Source organism: Polypterus senegalus, chromosome 14 (assembly GCF_016835505.1).
Source record: "Polypterus senegalus isolate Bchr_013 chromosome 14, ASM1683550v1, whole genome shotgun sequence".
Lineage (NCBI taxonomy): Eukaryota > Metazoa > Chordata > Cladistia > Polypteriformes > Polypteridae > Polypterus > Polypterus senegalus.
Window position 1 is genome coordinate 62,262,226 of NC_053167.1, and position 21,814 is coordinate 62,284,039.

The 21,814-nt window shown below is 34.3% G+C and overlaps 1 protein-coding gene and 1 long non-coding RNA gene across 4 annotated transcripts in view; one reads left to right on the plus strand and one right to left on the minus strand.

The window, feature by feature from the left end:
* Positions 1-5,129, plus strand: part of LOC120514760 — a 67,126-nt gene extending 61,997 nt beyond the window's left edge. The window contains exons 2-3 of the long non-coding RNA XR_005630515.1: positions 4,173-4,293; positions 4,814-5,129. This is a non-coding gene — a long non-coding RNA (uncharacterized LOC120514760). The remainder of the gene's footprint in view (positions 1-4,172; positions 4,294-4,813) is intronic.
* The window catches only part of ttll7 (tubulin tyrosine ligase-like family, member 7), a 254,532-nt gene that overhangs the window by 78,287 nt on the left and 154,431 nt on the right, over positions 1-21,814 (minus strand). For all 3 annotated transcript variants that reach the window (XM_039735295.1, XM_039735293.1, XM_039735294.1), the window contains 2 exons: positions 15,873-15,967; positions 4,790-4,937 (listed from right to left, as the gene is read on the minus strand). In XM_039735295.1, coding sequence (XP_039591229.1) covers positions 4,790-4,937; positions 15,873-15,967 — 243 coding nt within the window. The remainder of the gene's footprint in view (positions 1-4,789; positions 4,938-15,872; positions 15,968-21,814) is intronic.

The following is a 21,814-nucleotide window of genomic DNA, read 5'->3' on the forward strand; positions in this document are numbered from 1 at the left end:
GTTTAAATTGAAATAATTTATATTTACTATTAAGCCAAAATATTGCTGTTGGTATAGGCAGAGTCATAGCCATAATACACAAAAAAAGAAAATGCCAGATCTTTCATTTAAATGCATACTGCATTATAATTTATAAGTAAAACCTTCAGAGCAAAAGGTTGCCTACACAGACTTTTTCAAATATTAACTTACAGAAATGTGAATCAAAATAATCTGCCAAATGTCAATCACATGTTTTACAGGCCAGGTTGTAAAATAATGTCTAAATAAGTATATTAATAAGCTTCTTTTTTCTTTATAGAAGATTTCATCTATCCATCCATCAATATTTTTGAGCCTGCATACGGCTGGGGTTCATAGTAGCTTTGATAAGGAAAAGGAAGGGATACGTCTATCTGTGATTCTGCTCATTCCTAGCTGCAGCAAATTCCCATCACAAGTATACTAAAGAGAGAAACCTACTGCTGGTCAGTAAAATGCATAGCCCATCATATATTGGATGGTTTTAAACCTACAAAAGGATTTATGCACATTCCTAAAAAGTGTGGCATGCTGTTTTTGCTAAATTTATCTCTCATATCCATAGCTGTTATTATCAAAATATATTAGCTGGCATCTCTAAACTCATTATGGTATTGATGCTAATTTAGACACACTGCATAAACATGCAGCTGCAGAATCAAAAACACCTTTCATCAGACTAATTCTGCAGCTTTTGTACTGTTGCGAAGTGAAATGAAATGCACGGTTACATATCTGTGGAAATGTGCTAAGACAGAAACTAGCAAAAGGAATGTGATTAGAGCAAAGCAAAACAAAAGAGTACAGAGCAACGAGTGCTTTTTAACTCAAAAGTAGACAACAATTCATTACTAGTGGTACTGGCCACACTGTTATTCGGCCTGGAAACCTATACTTTTTATGTTCTGGAGTGTAAAGCACTAAAATATCTGTGCTAACACATACTAAAAATAGTGTGTACTACAAATATTTAGAAAATCTAATGGTGGCTTAGTTTGTACAGGCTTGTTTGTTACTGTCCTATAAAGGTAGAACTACTGTACAATAAAAAAGTAAAAAATAAAGTTAAAAAAATACATACACAGACATACTGTATATACAATTAAAGGTTATTGATTTTGAAATATTTTTCTAAGAATTCTTGAACATGTAGGTATTTAAAAAAATCATTAGGCTTCTAAGTCAGTAGATCCTATTGGGGAGATGAATTGTTTGCATGCATTTATCATTGTATTATTTGTTATTTCACTTATATGTCTTGCAATGAGCTTATGTTATGTTGTTTTTGTCTTGTGCTCAGTGATTCCAGAGCAGCGTCTACTCCACATTAACCTGGACAAAGTGATTTTTGAAAACAGATTTTATACATTCAAGATACTTTTATAATTATTACAACTCAGGAATAATTTGATACACACAAAAAGTTAACCTGACACACAGATAAACCCCAAAGACAATACAAATCACAGTAAACTCCAGGGAGACAATGTCTTATTTGCCTCCTCTGATAGCCATAGCAAGTCTACTTTGTAGTCTTTTTTGTCTCCAGCATCATTACAAAATGGGCTGACGCCCTGGCCAGGGCTTGTTTCCTGCCTTGCGCCCTGTGTTGGCTGCGATTGGCTCCAGCAGACCCCCGTGACCCTGTAGTTAGGATATAGCGGGTTGGATAATGGATGGATGGATGGATGGATGGATGATTACAAAAGTAAAACACTTTAAGAGTATGGCATGCTGGTGATTTTATGAACACAGATCATTAAACCATAGCTCATCCTAAAACAAATGCATAAGGACCATAGCTCTGGTTTTATTCGATTCAAAAACAATCTACAAGTTTAGGTATGATTTCTGTACTGCAAATGACTATATTCTAAAATTTGCTACACTTCATTTAATTATGCCTCAAATAATACTAAACTTATGGACAATATGTTAAAAACTTTGTAGAATGGCAGAATATAATAATCTGCAATTATGCTGAAATGTTCTGCAAAGTGAACAAATTTAATTCAATCCACAACTTCAGAAGTATTAATAAAAATGAGTAAAAAATTAGAGTAAAAAGCTCTGCAGTTTATGCGTAAACTTGGTACCTCTCCTGCTATTGGTGAAACTTAAAGGAATACAAGAAATGAAGCCCATACAATGTGTCTTGTTTGCATCTTAAACAAGATGTATAAAATATATACATATATATGTATATATTTAAACACTTAAAGCAATATTTCCAAAATAACAGGGAATAATTTTCACATATCTGCTGTTTTAGTATGTAAGGTGAAATTAGATTTTTGAATATAAAATCAAAAATTGTTACTTTTTCAGTTTTTAAAATGTTGTTTGTATAGTTGCTGCAATTCCTATAGTAGTCTAAACAAAAGTCATTAAATGTTAAGGTAGAGGTGTTTGATGCACTTTACTTTAGCAATGTGGGATTAACCCTAATATAAAAGCTATAAAGTTGTTTAAAATACTTATTATGCATATAATGCCTTTATTCTAAGTGACTTAGGCCAGGTCCACACTATTACATTTTCATTTAAAAATGCAGACATTTGTGTCCATTTTTGTCTTTCATCCACAATACCTTGGTAATTTCAACCCACGTAAATGATTACTTCTAAAAACACTTCTAAAGTAGTCAAGATACTTTTAAGAATGGTCACACTACGTGATAGAGTTATCAGTTATATATGTGTTCAAACTGCACAAATACATTCGGTGCAATTGACATGCCATGACGTGGGTGCTCAGACTCTACATGTACAATGCACACTTCACTGCTGTCGCTGAATAATGAATTTCTGGAAATGTGATGACAACATCAGAAAATTGGCTTGTAAGACTGCTCACACTACAAGACAGCTGAAATTTCTAACATGACAAATTCTACTGATCGTACTAACATTAGTCTATGCCAAATGTTTGAAGCGCAACACTAGGACAACTCTGTTCCCAGAAACAAACTCAGGTAAGTTTTGTGAATTTGTTTTTGTGTAAGACTCATTCTTTCTTGTGTCCCATGAAAAACAGATCATATTTGTCTTTAAGAACTAAAACAGACTAAAAATTGCATATGAAAAGGGTAAAGAATAAGCAAAGGGATTGCAAAAGTGAACAAATATTTATTGGCGTAACTACTGATTTTATTTTTTAACTTGGGTAACGAAACACTTAAAATGTTATTGGGGGATCTCTACAATGCAGGATTTTTAGCACCATTAAAAGCACTACATCACATACTGGGTCACATAGAGTGCATTTACGTGCACATGCATAACCAGGTTTAGATGTATAACCCAGTGAAGGCAGAAACCTGGTTTCTTAAAAACTTACATTTACATCGGGAAGTAATCTTCTGAAGTTCTCCTTTTTTCAAAATGTTCCAATTTCATTAAACTGTGCAAAAAAGAGTTAAATGTCATCACTGACCACTGTGAATCTTAAAATAAAGGTGACGGGTGTGATCATTTTATTGTGTTTTAGAAATATGTTTAGTCTAATTGACACTTTATTTAAACTCTTCTCTGCTTGGCTATGCTACTGAGCCCTGCAAAAGACCCAGAATGTGTGCTTCTTGCCTTACACCCAGTGCTGCTGGAATAATAACAATGCAGATATTTTTACTTTAATAAGGTAAGTATTGTGTTAAGTTACTTGTTACTTTAAAAAGTAGCTGGACTATGTAACCCAAGTTACTTTTAATGTGTTACTCTGCTGCTTTCGAGATTGCAGAATTTAGCACTCTATGTTTGAGATTATTTCAGTCAATAGGAGGAATAATTGGACTGTATTTCTAGATATTCTTTTGACACAATTCTCTATCCCTTGCTGTTTCTCTCAGTATGGAACTACTGACTCAGTCTATCACATAGTCTCCTTATATATTTTTGCTTTTTGCTATGCCATGAATTTTAACTATGAATGTAATGTAGTCTTCTTAATACTACTTTTCAGTTATTTGCATTATTTTTAAACTGTTACAGTAGCCGCCTTTTCTTTTTGTTTGTCATTTTTTTCAGTTTATTTTGTAATTTATGTACACTCTATGCTATTTTATTTATTATTGAATATTGTTTATTCTATATTTTAGTATTATACAAAGATGTATTTATTAGGGATTTCTGTTGTCTGCCCTGTCCTGTTAGATACAATCTCAGGAACGAGAAATCTGTGAACACTGCTCCCAAGCATTCTTCTTCAGCCTCTATACTGGACTTCCAGGAATAAGGTCCTCATGTTGGCAATTAATTCTTTTCTGTGAATTTTGTAAGTAAAGCATGGATTTTCTAGTTGTTTTGAATTTTTTAGCTATAGTTTTTATTAGTTTGATTTCTGGATTGTGGGTTTAATTAATTTGCTTTGGGGTTCTCTTTTAAGGCGTATCCATTTGAAAGCAGTTTGCTCTGTTATGTTATACAAATATATCTTTTGTTAATGAATTTTTCCATTACAAAAGTCATTTTGAGCTGGAGATTTTAAATATATAGTATAGTATTTACTGTATATACTGACACCATGTTCTTGTGCATAGCTAATCAGTAACATTAAACCAATGATGATGATGATGATGATTAGGATTAACAAATGCAATGCATCTCTAATTTAAAGGACATTTGCTGTGCATGGTCAAACTTTGACTTTAGATATTGTGTTACTTTCTTTGTTATAGGTTATCACATATGACTGTAACATATGTTAAACTTGATTTCTCTTAGAGCAGTATTTTAAATTTCAAATATAATTTACAAAACAAAAAACATACTAATTCCTCTTTTCTTCTCTCAAGGGTATGCCGCTGTTTTTCCCATTCAGAAGAACCTGCTGACAGCCTCTTCATTGAACCTTGTCCATAAAGCCTTTTTTGTGCTTCGGCCTTTTGCTGAGCAAGATTTCTCTTTTTGTCGCTTGACCTAAAAATTCAAGAAAAGAATGAAATTGTAATCAAATATTCAAAGATATTTTGCTTTAAGAATACATAGGAAGAACAAAATTCATTACTCTCTACAAATATAAATGTTTACATACTTAATTCTTCAGTAGTAAAAATATTGTCTAATCATTTTAGGCCTCCTCTGAACACCTCCATTAAATATATTCTTAATAAAAACTCAGAAAAGATAACAATAAGCAATAAATATATTCTTAATAAAAACTCAGAAAAGATAACAATAAGCAAGAAAGTCTTTTCTAGTGTGAATTTCTATATTAAAAGTTTAACAATTTGTTGATCAATAATTTTTCAAAGAAGTAATTCTAATAAAAATATATTGCGTTCTGTGAATACTGCCTCACAAATGCTGCACTGGGAACATGCTCCAGTTAACACTTGCCTTAATTTAGTGAATCTTCGAAAGCATGGAACCAAAGTTTCCAGTGTATATGTATAGCATTTTAACAAGAGAAACATATTGGGAGACTTAGAATATTCAAAATTAAAGGTCCAAGGAACTTGGATGCAACAATTCATATTTATTGTATTCTTAACCTTGATGTTTCTCTCAGTCTCTAAAAATAAATATCAGATATTCACCATACAACTATCAAAGCAAAATCATAATTGACAGTCTCCACACGTCCTAGACTTACAAAAATGAAGGAGATCATGGAAACATCCCCAGGAGACTGCACTAGATGAACAGATCTTCCAATTAGGACTTTGCATATGTGTAAAATATTGTGTGTAACCTGACAGTAAAAAATAGAAATGAAAGCTATACATGAAGATACTATGGGTGAGATATATTTTTCATGATATGAATGAAAATAAAATACATCTACAGTACCAGTGCTTGATTTTGTATAAAGACTTTTTGGCCTCATCCATCAAGCAACAAAGCAATCATGTGACCAGATTTGTATGCAAAATAATTGTATCCTCCTCAATTTCCAAAAGCAGTATATATTATTATACTAATACTAATACATACAAATATACTTTTGTTTACTTCTTACATGAATAGCAATTTTATCGAAAACATTTTTTTCTAACATATTTAGTCAGGACATTTTCAACAAGGATAAAGCATTACTGTGTTGTCCAATTACTGTTTCAATTCAGCCTGCAATCTCGCTACTAATGTTGCCAAATAAAATCTGCTTTCTATCATGATAATGATTCATGGGGACTTCGCATCAGATTCATTATAGATTATTTGGGAGAGGACTTTTTATTCTGCTGACAATCCAATCTGAAACACTCCTTGAGTTCTTAAAATGCTTATGGCAGATAATTTTACAATGACAAAATGAACAAGCATTACCCATGATTTATTATCTTATAACTGGTCAAACATTCAACCTTGTTGCCGTAATTTGTTGTTGACTATGCCTGTCAACAATTGCAGTTGTACAATTGAATTTATGCTCAATAACATGCTTGTTTTGTGAGAGAAATTTTGGAGTTGAACTTTGTGTGGGAGAATACCAGACAGTATACAGTTTGAGGTTTGTTTACAACTGAAGATATATAGGAAACTTTTTAACCAAAATTTATTATAAATATAACACTTAAAATAACACAACTAAACACACAACATCTTTGCTTTCTCTGCAAACAACAATGCGATCACAATGAAATATTATGCATTTACTTTTATAGAACCATATTTACTCTCAGACATTAGCAAACGCCTAAAATTGCAGAGATGATGGACTAAGCAATAAAACAATATAGCCTATAAAGGTCAGTGTGAATGGATACTCTTAACAGAATTAATTAATGAGCTTTAGGAACTGACTCAAAGCTTTACTTAGAAAAGATGCTGATCACTAAGCCCCCCATGAATTTGAAAAATAGGAACAGTAGTTGCACCACCAGTAATATATGCAGGATTTAGTTTTTTACTTTAATTAAGATAACAGCCCATAGCACAGATTACTGCATCATTGCTAAACAGTATAAAATTTATCAGTACAGCAAAAATGGAAATAATACTATTTATTAAAGATAAATCATGAGGCCTTCCATGATAATTTTCAGACCAGTCCCTATATTAAGAAGGGCAATGATAATACTGCAATTTCTCCAGTATGCAATCGTCTGTTAGAAATCCAGGCTCTCAACCACAAAGTACCAACACGATGAAACTTAAAACAAACACTACATTCTTTGTATGTGTAGTACATCATCACTGAACTGATTCGAGAATAACTGGTTCAAAAGAGTAAATCACTAGTAGTACTTCTTCCTGGTGCAAGTGGCTGTACAAGTTTAATCATTTTAAAGTAATTTTAAAGCAACCTCTAAATGCTAGTCCAACTGAAAACATGAACATCAAAGTTGAAATTAACATCATTGTTTAAAAAGTAATAAATACAAATTGAAGGACAAAATATCAAATGAACAAAACAGCCCTCACTTGCTTTCTGTATGTAAGTGCTGTGCCTTAAGCACTCAAGTAGTCTTACGCTCTCTTCTGAGCTCTAAGCTTGGTAGGAATGGCAAGTAAACTACATTCAAGCATCACTTGCTTGGCAGCTCCCAGGATCATGGTGAGCAACACCTTTTGAAACTCCAGGGTCCCACCTACGAGACCTTCAAATAGATGTCTCACATAACCCTACATTTCTGAGCCCTTCTAACTACCAGGCTCCCACTATAGAAACCATGCTGCCCGAAGCAAGGTACCACATCTTCTAAGCTGGAACCCTCAGTTTTCATCTACCAGATTTAGGTGTGTTCTTCTGGTGTTCAACTAGACCCCAATTACTTCACCCTTGTCTGGACAGAAACACAGTCCATACCTAGTGTATCCCCTATTGTACACTAGCCCAATGTCCTTTCTGCTCCCAAAAACCGTATGTCAGCCAGACAGCCTACTGAAAATAATATCAAATATCTTCTCTCCATGTTAATGGATAAAGAAAATAACACCGAAAAATATTCCCCTTAAGCTAATGAAAAATAACTGATGGATTTAAATTAGGTAAAGGCCAACCTCAAGCCGTAATCAGTATACAGAAGTTCTAATTTAAAAGACTTGTCAAAATAGAGATGAATTGATTAAAATAACACACAGTACATATAAACAAACATGATTAAAAAAAAATCTATTAAAAAACATTCAACTCTCCCATCTAACTGTAGCATACATAAACACTAATAGTATACTGTATATACAATCCCCAAACAAAAACAAAAAACAATTTCCGTCTCTTCAGATATATAAAATGTGAAAATGGAAATTACATGCAGTATGCACATAAATAAAACATAAAGTTCCCATAATATAAATCACTTTTTGCTCATAAGTTCACAGTCTGGTGGTCAATCGAGGTTAACCCGAATAGTAGAGTTGGTGTCTTCAGTAACCTGATTACATACCACTTCCTAGGATAAATATTGACAAAGTTCTGCACTTTATAAAAACATCAGTGACCTTGTTTTTCTTAAATTTTACTGCTCCTCACAAACCTTTCATAAACTTTCAATTCCAGAGTTCAAGTTGCATTATATATATACATCCTTCTATTTTTATTTTTTTCTGTCATCCAGTTTGAATTTGAATGTTTATATATTTTCACCAAGGTGATACAGGTAAATGGTAAATGGCCTGTATTTGATATAGCGCCTAACTAGAGTTCAAGAACCCCCCTAGGCGCTTTACAACACAACAGTCATTCACCCATTCACACACACATTCATTCGCTGGTGATGATAAGCTACTATGTAGCCACAGCTGCCCTGGGGCACACTGACAGAAGTGAGGCTGCCAAACACTGGCGCCACCAATCCTTCCGACCACCACCAGCAGGCAAGGTAGGTTAAGTGTCTTGCCCAAGGACACAACAGCTGCATTCTCATGCCGGGAGCCAGGATCGAACCTGCGACCCTCCGATTGCTGGACAACCTGCTCTACCGACTGAGCTACTGCTGCCCCAAAAGGTGACCAAAGAAGATATTTTGGCCCAAAAGTGAATGAGACATGGCATAAGAGAGGAACTGGCAAAAGTTACTGTTAAAAACAGGCTGAGCTCAGTGAAAGACTTGGAGCAAAAAATTAAACCAATTATAAAAAACAATATTAAAACTATATATTCAATACAGCAAATGCTGTGCTTCATAAATATACTTTTCAAATGGCACAATATACACAGTAGTTTAGTAAGTGTGTTTCAAAAGCACAGATGACTATGTCAACAAATATATATTTAGCTATGCTGTATAATTTAATCATTTTAAACTGAACATAATGAAGGCAATAACTACCATTCTTTATTTTGCTGGAGTAATGATGAAAAGGTGTGATCTAAGGAAAAATCTAATCATACATTATTTTGTAAGTGGCTGATCTAGAAAGTGAATTTTGTCCTTTTCTGGTAGGAAGCTGAATGTTTTATTATTTTTTAAATAAACTAAAAGCATCTTACTTCAGAGAAGTGCTCAAAGTAGCCATACATTCGCAACACCCACAAATCCTATATCAGACCCATGATATTCGGAGCCCATAATAGACAAGAAAGAAACATAGTATGACAGAAATATTCAATATTTTACAACGCACCTGTTAAGACAGTTTGTACTCTCTTTAGATGAACTAGCACTGGGTGTGTCCATTGGCCTCTGTGTAGGGCCAAAAAAACAAAACTTATTGCCTATTATCAGTAATGTAGCTCTCTCACTCAGCAAAATGTGCTTGAGGTCAAAGACCTTTTAAATAAGTTAATGATTGTAAAATATTATGCAGGAATCCCAAAAAGTGGAAAAGTGCTGTGGATGCATTTACATTATAAAAATGGGACCTAACATCTCTTTAAAACTGTGACCAAAGGGAACACATTCCTTAGGATTCTCTATAGAACTTTTGCATGAAATAAACATATTTCCTTTAAATGTCCACCTCACTCCTACCTTTCCTGCGTGACGTGTATATATTTTTTACAAATTCATTTACTAACACAAAGTGGTATTACAAGCTGTTTATTTTAAAAAGTATGTAGCATCCAAGAAGGACTAATGATGAAAGTTAGCAAAATGGTACCAGAACTTTGTCCATGGTCCCTTGATTATCTAATGGTGTATAACTGCAATAGACTGGCACCCTAACCAATGCTGATTCCTGCCTCATTCTTGACCCTGCTGGGATATATTCTAGCTAATAATGTTGAATTGGATTAAGCCAGTTTAATAATGAACTGATGGATATAACGGTGTTAGCTGGCATTCTTGTTCATTCATTTCATTATTACATAATTGGTTTATGCTTGTTACTAGGGTCTACTGTAGAGTTTGATAAACTTACTTGTAGGATGTTCTTCTTTACAACATCTATTTTGTACTGTATATTAAATGACAACTACATATTGTAAAATCTGTAGTTTCATGCAGGGCATCAGATATTAGCACTTTTTTAACACATAAAGATAATTAAAATATAGATCCCACTAAAACCAATATTGTTTTAATTAAAATTATTATTCATTGATTAAGAATAAAGAGAAATTTACAAAACATCTTTTCATCAGGACCAGAATTCCCACCTTCTGATTTGAGCCTTGAAAAGATGTATAGAGTATGTGTTGAGTTCACTTTTGGTTCTCTGGCAAACCGTCAAAGAAAGATGCATATCAGGACAGTCACATGTTACTGAAATCTCTTTACCCTGATGAGATGGATGGAAAGGATCAAAAACTCATCATCCATGAGTCACTCCAAAAATAAATAAATAAATGCAAGATAATAACTTATGAAAACAGAATGATGAAAATCTATACCTCAGTTGTTGAATTTTAGTAATGTAAATTTGAAGTGAATGTTTGATCACGATTTAATGAAATATCTGTTAAATGTTTTTCAAAGAGTTTTACTTAATACTAGTTAAAAGCACTTGACAGTCAATTGCTTGGAAAATCAAGGAGGGTGAAGGACAACATGAGAGAATATCATGTGTACAATTGAGGACTACATGCAGCAAACTGAAATAGGGGAAATACTGTAACCATTCCATTGTCTTTTAAACAAGTTTCTATTGTCAGTTTTCCAACATCTTTCTTCCTTGTTTTTTGCAGACTTACTTTTGTTCATATTTTTAACTGAATACAAAGTTTTGCTTTCAATGGCATGTCAAATGTGCTTTTTTACAAAAGAGAAAGACGTTTAAAAATACATTAGCAAAAGCGCTCTAAAAAGACTGTCATATAATTCTGAACCAATTACAAATAAATGTGCTTTTCACGTGTATTAACACAAGCAGCACATGCCAATATATCCACATTAGACATTTGTTACAAAAAAAAATGTGACTTATGAAAGCAAGGCAAAAATGTGTTTATATATCAATGGCTGCATCCAAAAAATTTGTGCAATATATTTTTCATAACTTTAAATACTTACTGGATTCCAAAATGCTACATTTGAATTCCTTACACTAACCACCCCAATCTGGGTAAAAAATATTTGTTAAAAATAACAAAAAACCTTGGAAAAACCAATAATGAATCATTTCATAGCACTCATACTCCATTAATGTAAAAAAGACCCTTCCATGAGTACTTCTATGGGAAGCTCTTGACAGCTCCAGTAAAGAGGTTCTCAGTTTGGTAAAAATGAGTCACAATATGTCACATTCATTTCCACTGTGATGGAACAGCCTTACTTTGCCTGGTCCATAAGCTTTTAAGGAGCTGTAGTATATGCTACAAGACAAAAATCCTTATTTAACATTTCTTATTAGTTTTTAAATAAATATGTACCTTGATAACAAGCCATTCTCGGTCATTTTGCAATTGCATCTATTTTAATTCCATGTTACTCTCCACACACTGTTATTATATAATCGGGCAGAATGGTGGTTTCTGCATATGAAAGACTAAAATCTATATCAAACCAGACTATGTAAAGGGAGGCCAGTTTGCTAACAATCTGTAAAAATGTTATTTTAAAGTTAGGCACAGGGAATACTGGCTGCCGCCAGAAATGACTACAGTGTGACAAAGTTTGCCCAAAATGTAAACTGCTTTAATGGCAGAAGTTGTCTCCATCTTCTTCTTTTTCCTTTCTTGGCAATATAAGCTATGTACAGTACCTACCTGTTAGATTGATTACTGTGATTCTAGTGTTTAGCACTGTGAACTAATAAAACATGAGTCTGCTTGAAGTCTCCGAGTCCCCCCAATTTCTAAATATACAAGACAGACTTGAGACAACCTCTATGACCAGATATGACTGATTACCTCTTTTGATGAATGTGCACTGCGGTGGGCTGGCACCCTGCCCGGGGTTTGTTTCCTGCCTTGCGCCCAGTGTTGGCTGGGATTGGCTCCAGCAGACCCCCGTGACCCTGTAGTTTGGATATAGCAGGTTGGATAATGGATGGATGGATGGATGAAAGTGTGGGCAATCACTACTTATTTTATCTAAGATCATCTTGTCATGAGTCAAAGACTTATTCAGCTGCCGGAAAAAAAAAACTTCAGAAGTAAAAACCCTGGAAGTCACCTTCTGGAACACCAAGACTGTTGGCAAGCTTGAGACTACAGGGCCTCATTATTTATGTTTTATTATAACTGCTACTTAATTCAGTCCCTTTGTGAAAGCTCTGGTGCGCTGAACAAGGCTGTCTGTTCTGTTTAATGAGTTACTTACAAGTTACACTTGGCTGTATAAGCTTTTTGTTATTATATAGCAATTACTGTTAATGTATGTTTTTAATTTAGCCTCTTTCATCATTTGATCATTTGACACTAACAGAAACAGCAAAGAAAGATCTGTTTGCAGCTTTGCTTATATTTGGTTGAATGCAATCAGTAAAAATGCCATTAAGCAGAAAAGGTTAAAAAAATCTGTAAACAAATACATTCCTAAAATACATGTCGATGATAGGGACAATTTTCTTTTTTAAAATAAAATTCAAGATTTTTTCACATGATCATAAATAGCACCCTCAAATGTAAAGAATAAGAATAATTAAAGCTACACTGTGCATGCAAAATGGAAAATGAAAACCTAAATAAAATATAAATTGAAGAACACAAAGATATTTGGCCCAGCCTCTCTGAAGTCAACCACCAAGCAAACATGGTCAAACACTGCTTTGAAACACCATCGGTGATGTAATGGAATCGACATTTGCTTGTTCTGCTGGCTATTTAGAAAAGAACAAAACTCATCTGGAGAAGAACAATAGCTTATTGATGTGGATTTTGTCTGAGACTTCATTTGGTCACATGTAATCGATCATTTTTATGAATTAAAGACCAAAGTGTTCATTTTAATGACAAATGTGAATAATTTTTGTTGTATTCAGGCCAAAAAAGAATATAATTTAATATAAATAAAATACAGATTTCTTTTCCTAAGTGCAGACTAGCCCCTGATGGTATGGGTATTATTGCCATATGCATTCTCACACTAAAAAACAATGCCATTTCATGTAACACTTTCAACTCACAATATCTGTTTGCTTAACTTGTTGTGTGTCTGCATGTCCCCATAATATCACCAGTGACTTTCAGTGGATAATAAAATCTGCTTAACACGGAGTTTATCTAACAAGTCAGCATGTAAAAGTGTACCTTAGAAGGACATGGACCCCTTATAAGGACATGGGCCCCTTATAAGGACATGGACCCCTTATAAGGACATGGTCCAAGAAAAAACAGATAACAGTTTTTCAGAGAAGCACAGACAGTACCCATTATATGAGCCATAGTAAGTTATTACAGGATATGGGTAGTTATACATAATTTGGGGATTTATTTCTAAATATGAGCAAAATGTATTTTATTGTTTGCTCTGCTATACAATGAAAATTAAATTCTCTATTGGTATAAAAAGAAATACCTTTGTTCTAGTCATATTTAGTAGAATGTGGTAAAGTATGTTTTTACATCACAGGACTAAGAGCAATTTTCAGATGACTTGCCAATAAAGTTCTGCCTTTTTATGATTTCTGCTGCCCAAAAATTTTCAATTTCAAGTACCAAATCAAACACAACACAAACTATACATTCTACAGACTATTTTATTCATTAAATCCATATTTTGTCTATAAAGTCCATAGTTCCATTTTAAAATCTGTTTTCTCCAGGTTGACACAGTATTGGAGCAGTGTGATAAAACAAGAAGGCACAAGATTCCCTTCCAATGCATTGCACACTTATTCACACTTATGGCCACATGTTTCTAAAACTCCTTATTGACATATTAACAAGAATATAATTGCAATTGTTGATGAATATGTAGGCAAACACAAAATGATTGTTCAAAATCCACATTATCACAAAAAACATGCATAGCATCACCAACATAAGATTCATTAAAATGACTGTGCTTTATTAAAAAATCCCACAGGCTTACTATTTTACATTTAGACAAAGTACATAAAACTAATTTCTAAATTTAGAACCACGTTAGGTTTTTAAATTGAGAGTAATAGCAAGAAAACACTTTGCCTGTCAAAACATATCATACACTGTATATGCAGTAAAAAAGGACACTCAGTAAAAATGTCATCCTGACTGTCTATATCAGAGTGCTAACAACATACAAAGTTGCAACCTGGACAAAGGGAAAACACAAAAGTACTAGCAAACATAACATGTGCCTTATTTCTTGTAAAATGTTCTATGTACTAATTTTCATATTTGGTCTTCGAGCTGATTTGCCTAAGCTGTTGATTTTAGCTTGACAAATGCACTTAAAACCTACAGTACAATTACACTGAGGACCACAGGCACATTTAACAGTTGAAAATTACTGTTTCAACTGCACTACTTCCTGTGCTACATTTCAGGCAGTACCTGCATTTGCAATGAAGGGCAGCACTGGAATGAAATATGTAATCTAATATTCGCACAGTTGCCAAAACATGATACCCAAAGCTTTAAATATTTTTCCATTGGAATTCCTTGTAATAGAAATAAAGACAAAAATGTAAATATCAAATGTTAGGGTGTGTCACAGTGTTAAACTCTTGAAATCCTCCCTGGCTCTTGGGAATTATTCCATGAGGAGCACATTAAAGGTATTCAGAAAAATTGTAAAGCAGTCAAGCAACTTTAAAGCTGCTCATTGCTTTTTCTCTTGGTGGGAAACACAAGCTGATTTGAATTAAAGAGCACTCTGCTGGGACTTTGGCTCAATCGATCCAAAGCTAATATGCTGCTGGACTCATAACTGTCCAGGCAAAATAAAGGACTAACAATAAATATTCACAGTTACCCTTGGCAATGTGCTATGATAAGCACTATGCGATAAAAGAGTCTCAGCTGTGGTAAAGTGTTCTTTCTATCTCACTGTCCTCAAGCATGAGTTAAAATAATAAGGATCATCACATCTCAACTCATATTCTCATATCTCATATTGTTTAAAAAATATTTTTTTAAATACTAACAGTATTTGCAGAAACAAATACTATTCTTGTAAAAGCTTGAAAATTAAAGCTGGATAAAACAAATTCTCACAACAGAAATAGAAGTAAAAAACAAACATCAGTGTGGAGTTAGATATTTAGATCTGTATTTTGTAGACAATAATTTATTATTTGTGAGACACAGACGTCCTGAAATTACACACTGCACCTAAATGGTTGGAGGTATTTTATTATTATACAGTATTAAAATCATTTAAATAATGTGAAATACAAAGATAAATACATCTACAGCATTGTAACGAACAGTTTAATTAATAAAATACTATATAGTTTGCACATACTGGTATAAATCTGAGCTGCATAATTTATAAAATCAAAAATCTTTCAGCCATTAAACAAATGTACTACTTAGGGTCTTGTGTTTAGCAAGTGAGTGGATGTAATAATGACTTGTCATTTCTTATATAGGAAGGCTTTTACCTTTAGGTAAAAATAAAAGCTATAAAAACTTGAGCTGTTCCAAAATAATATTACCTGATATTTAATAGCTTCATGGCATTGAGGAGGACGCCCTTCTTGACATCATAATCAATTCTTTGATCAGTTCCAAAACTTGGAGCTCGATTTATCTTTAAAGAAATAAAGCAGATAAATTAAAAGTTTGGACAACCACTATAGAAACTAAAGTTTGACATTTGTTATATCTTAGCACATTCAGATTTAAATCTTAATTGTCATAGGTGGCATAGCGGTTACTGCTGATGCTTCATAACCTTGGGTTCAAATTTCAGCCCAAGCACAACCTATTTGGTGATGGCAGGTTTTCCCTGTGTTTGTGGTGGGTTTCCTCTGGCAGGTTAAAATGACAAAAGTATGCAAAGTTAATTGGAGACTCTAAACTATGCCCACACAAGTGACTGTGAGTGTGTACACAAGTGTTCCCTGTAACAGAGTCGAGCCCCATGCAGGGCTGGTTTCAGACTTGCACCCAATGGTAATGGAACTGGTCTTGGCTTCCCTTGTAATCCTGACTGGATAAACATGTTAATAAATGGATAGGGAGGCAATGATAAATGTGTTGCTAGTTTCCTTTCTACCATTGCTCACTCATAGTTGTTGTACCCTCACACAAGTTGTATATACTGGATGGCAGCATATTAGATTACATTTTTGCTATCTAGGTAAAGCATACTTTACAACAAAAGCTACTTGTAATAATATATTTAAAAAAGGGAATCCTTGAAATTTATCAATCCATTAATGGATGTTAAAAAGCTACTTCACCACTGTACCAGCGCATGAAGCAGGAGCCCATCCTAGGAATAAAATAATCATTCAACATCACTGACCGGTACAGCGCCTTTGCTCATTCATAATGGAGGAAACAAGAATTGATACTAACCTAATCTGAACGTCTTTGAGAAGTGGGAAGAAATAAGGTACAAGTTGAACATGCAGACTCCACACAGGCAGTCATCTTGCTGGGAACTGAACCAAGACTCTAGGGCTCTGAGGCAGCAGCACTAACCTCTACACCATCATGCTTCCTTCAGTGATATGATAACCCACACAAACAATATTCTTCTAGAATGAGATTACTTCATTATTACACCAGGCAGACATTTTTGATAAAGGGATGCAAAGTTAAGGAAGCTGGAAGTGTCCAAAACATTACTAAAAAGTACTTAATATTGATTCTCACATAATTAGGAATTTTACCATTTTCTGGACATATAACAATACTGGCCCTATAAACATAAACTTTTGGCATATCACAATGATAACAATAGTTAATATGAAACAAATAGAAATATCACAACAGGTTAAAATATTGCCCAATTGCATTATTTATGTAAAAAAAGGATAACATGCTTTAGTAATTATAAGAAATTATGAAGTGAAAAATTCAGTGACATTCACAGCTTCATAATGCTTAATTTTTTGATCTATACAATAAAATTACAGCATGTGATCCTGAAGTGTAAAATGTTGCTTTAAACCTTGCTCATTTGTATCCATTGTTCTGCTGGATTTCATTTTTGTAAATGACACTCTGCAGCTGGTCCCACAACAGCTTGGTGACTGCGAGCTGCACAAGCACATCTGGCTAGCCACATAAGTAACACTTGCTGATCACAGGGCAAAAAGGAAGAGGGCCCGTGCAGTCATAATAAATATTTCACAGCTGAGATTCAAATACTGATTAGGTAAATGAAAGCAGAAAAAATGTAGTCGCATATCAGTGAGTGGTTAGGGTTGCGTTTTCTACATGTGCTGCGAATAATATTACACTGACCAGATGCCGGCAATGCTGGGTGCAAACTGACCATAAATATAAGCAGCTACAGCAAATGACAACAGACTGCAGCTGTGAATGTACTAGGATTTCACACCTTGTGCTAATGTACGCATCAGACCAACATGAATGAAACAGGCAGCATGTGGAAGATGTTTGGGAGATAAAGAAGCAGAAATCTGAGGTATACACAATTTTCCTTATTAAGGGATACTGGTGCTGCAACTCTGCTCAGAAGTATAATAAAATGTTGAACATCATATGGCTTGTGAAATCTGAGATTCTGCTTTTTCAAAGAAAGTCAGACTTGCTTCACTTTGATTTACTGTGTCTGGCTGAGCTCATGTTAAAAAAAGGGCAAGTTATTTGAAAAGTCATCATTCAAAGAATTAAGGGTATGGTTCTTTGTATGAATAAGTAAAAAATAAAAAATACATACTTCTACAAATTGTAGTATTGCTGAAAGACTAAGTATGGCTTATTTTGCCCTATGATTTATTAATTCATGTTTCCTTACAAATCCATATAGCTTTACAAGAACCAATGAACTTAATATCACATAGGAAGCTGAAAATTCAGTTCCAATTTATCTGACATTCCTTAAAGCAGTTATAAATGATTGGTAATAAATCAACATGTACATTTTATTAAGATTAAAACTTGACAGTATAATTTCAAATACCATCAAAATTAATGAGAAAATACAAAACCTTTTTGAAAAGAAATCCTGCAAAGATAAGACTGAAGAACACAAAAATACCACACAAAAAAAAACAAGTAAACAGATAAGCAGTTTTAGACAATAAAGTGAACAAAAGCCAATTAAAGCAAGGTAAGCTAAACTACCTTCTGATGAATTAGTTGCTTACAAAAGCAGAAGATATATCCTGGAATATGCCAGAAATGAAAATGGTATTCTTGTTATCCAAGTTTCAACTGAAGAAATGTGTTACCAGAGGAAATGAAAATGAAATATGGTGGGTCAATGTCTTTATTTCCATGGCCACAACAGGATTGTAGTTGGGTTAAAACAAATATTTTATTTGATACTTTCATTAAAATTCTGGAATGTGGCCAGATACTTGAAAAAGCATTTCTGGGCCAATTAATATCACTTACTGTTGGCTTTTTTAGTGAAGGTCATTTTTATCAGACAAACACAAGAGGAATGTGGTGTTACATTATGACCTTGGATGATACATTAATGCAGAATATTGTTATAGATTACTGGATGGACCTTAGAATTCTGAACAACAAGTGGTCACTTTATTAAGGATGCATGTCCTTCTTAAATAACTGACAGCTCAGAAATAAACAGAATTATAGTGGAAGACAACACTATTAAAGCAGATAGACAAGTGCCAGTGTATTATGTGTCATTGCAATTCATAAGCAGGACTGGCAAGATTCAAGCTGCTATGAATATAGTGTGTTAGCGGTTGCTCCAAAGCGCCAGTAGGCATGTATCAAGAACAGCCATTTTTCCTAAGTTTAAATGCATGGCATCCTCGTAGTGATGTCACAAATGAATGACCGCTCAAAGAAATGGATTAAATGACCATCTAATAACAAGAGAACAGCTGAGGCTAACACAACTTGTGCCGACAACAGTCATTCAACGTAGTAACAAGTAACAGTTACAAGATAAATACAACAATGGTGTTAAAAGACATCCATCAGATTACAAAGAAAGCACCCAGACTGAATTCCATACTACTCAGTGAAATCCAAAAAACCCTGGCTGCTATTGGTTATGGAATACAAAAAATTAATTGGTTTAATGAATCCTAGATCTTTGGCTGGCCATGAGTCAAGTTGTCTTGAGAAGATAAAGAATTTTGATGTAGGACTGCTGAAGATACATCCTCAGCCTGCTCAGGGTCTGTTATATTCTAGGAATTCTCAAGGAATTACAAGACTAATCCACCTTCCTTTCCACTCCTGTTTAAAGTACCAATAGCAATTCAGGTATGCCTCCTCCCCCCCAAACACACCTGTTACTTTATTGTATTTAATATTCTGTAAAGGTACCATAATGCATTATGTACCATTTTGTGGTGTTAGCAGTACGCCAACTTGTGGTTAAACCATAAGGTAGAGAACCAAGATGGACAATCTAGTATATGGGTGTGAAACTCCTGGCCTGGAGGGCCGCAGTGGCTGCAGGTTTTCATTCTAACCCTTTTCTTAATCAGTGACCAGTTTACACTGCTAATTAACTTCTCTTCCCTTCATTTTAATAGTCTTGTTTTTAAGGATTTTGTCCTCTGAATTAATTATTTTTTTCGTTAAATGACAGTCAAACAGAAATGAGATTTGAAGTGAGTCAACAAATGACAAGCTGAGTCTGGCCTCAAACTCCATTTCATTTCAACAGATGACCAGCTAAATTGGGATTTCAAACTCAACCAATTTCACTCCAACCAATCTCTTAATTAGAAGCCGATTCTTGCTGATAATTACACTCGTTATTTAATTCCATGGCTTGTTGCTGCTCTCATTCTGCCACAGCAGACATTTCCAAAACTGTCGATTTTCTGTTTTTTCCAAGAACGCCATCATGATGTCTTGGTAACCCGAGAGATCAGCCTTACTGAGACCTTCACCTTTCTTTATTTTCAGATATTGTGTGATGGGCACAGATGTGGAAGCTTCTTTTGAGTTGCATTATTGTTTGGCTGCTGATTAAGGAAAAAGAAACAACTAAGGGGCTTGAGTCAAGTTAATTAAAACTAAGATAAAATAAATTAATTAGCAGCAAAAACTGGTCACTAATTAAGAAGATGGTCAGAATGAAAACCGGCAGCCACTGCGGCCCTCCAGGACCGGAGTTTGACACCCCTGATCTAGTACCTAAATTATTTGGAAATACAGAGGCCAATAGGGGTTTGGATACCAGGTGGCAGAGCAAGCAATGGTACCTTCCATGCCTATTAAAATAACTGCATGTGTGCCATCATATTGAATAAAAGATGACTCACTGAAAATAAAATTAACTGCTGATTACAGCATAGAAATTATAGAAAGGGCCTGCAAACTGATTTGTTGTTTGAAACTAAACAGAAAAATAGTAATATTACATTTGAAATATAACCAGGCTTAATCATTTTCCATGATGTAACCATATCTTAAACTCACTACAGTTTTCATTAATCTGAAGATGACATGCAGTGCTATGGATTTTTGCATTGTTCAGTTATTTTAGCATTATGATCCAAGAAATCATGGTAAGCAGAATTCAAACTGTTAAATGTTTAATTGATTAGCTAAAAAAGGCAGGAGGTGCCATTCATGTTAAGAAACCTTCATTTTCTACACAAGCCAAAACAGGCAAACTAGATGTCATGTATATGTAAGTGAAGGTCTGTAATATGGTTTGCATATCTGTAGCTAGTAATCCACAAAGGGAGAAAATTAATCATGTATCTTAAAATAGTTTTTTATTTCTAAGCTTTTGACAACCTACTAGGTGTCATCTTCAGAGGAAAAGGATTAGACATACAGGAAACAAAGGTAATATATAGCAAATGAGGGGGTGGGGTACAAGGGGGGGTTGTCAATAAGGTGGGGTTTGGAGGGTGCTGGTCATGAAGTCTTTTTATTATTTACCTGTTCTTCTTTTTAAGCCTGCATATGTTGGGTTCATGTCCAAATGTCTATTAATGGCATTTTTATTTGAGAGCCTTGATTCAGCCAGCTCTCTGGTACTTATAGTATCAGCCCTGAATTTTACTTGTACTGTGTCCCAGTTAAAAACCTCTCATGGGTCCTTCCTTCTGATAGTGCTGCAATGTACTTATATGTGTGTTACGAGGGTTTTAGATGTTTGTCCCACATATACAGTACACCTAGGCGCGCAATGTATGGTATACTGTATACAGTGTTCTATGACTCTGATGCAGACTTCTTGCTTTTGGTATTCAAAAGAACTGTCCGCAGAGTGTTTGTAGGTTTATGAGCTATTTTGATGCCTGATTTGGAAAGGATGCACGCTGTACTCAGGATGCAGTATAAAATACATACAATACAAGGTGAATTGGACTGGAATATTCAATCCTGGCCCAGGCTGAGACAATACATAATTCATCCTAAACTTGATCTAAATTAAGGGTGATCAACATCTGTCCTGGAGAGCCGCAGTGGCTGCAGGTTTTTGATCCAACCCAGTTGCTTAAGTAGA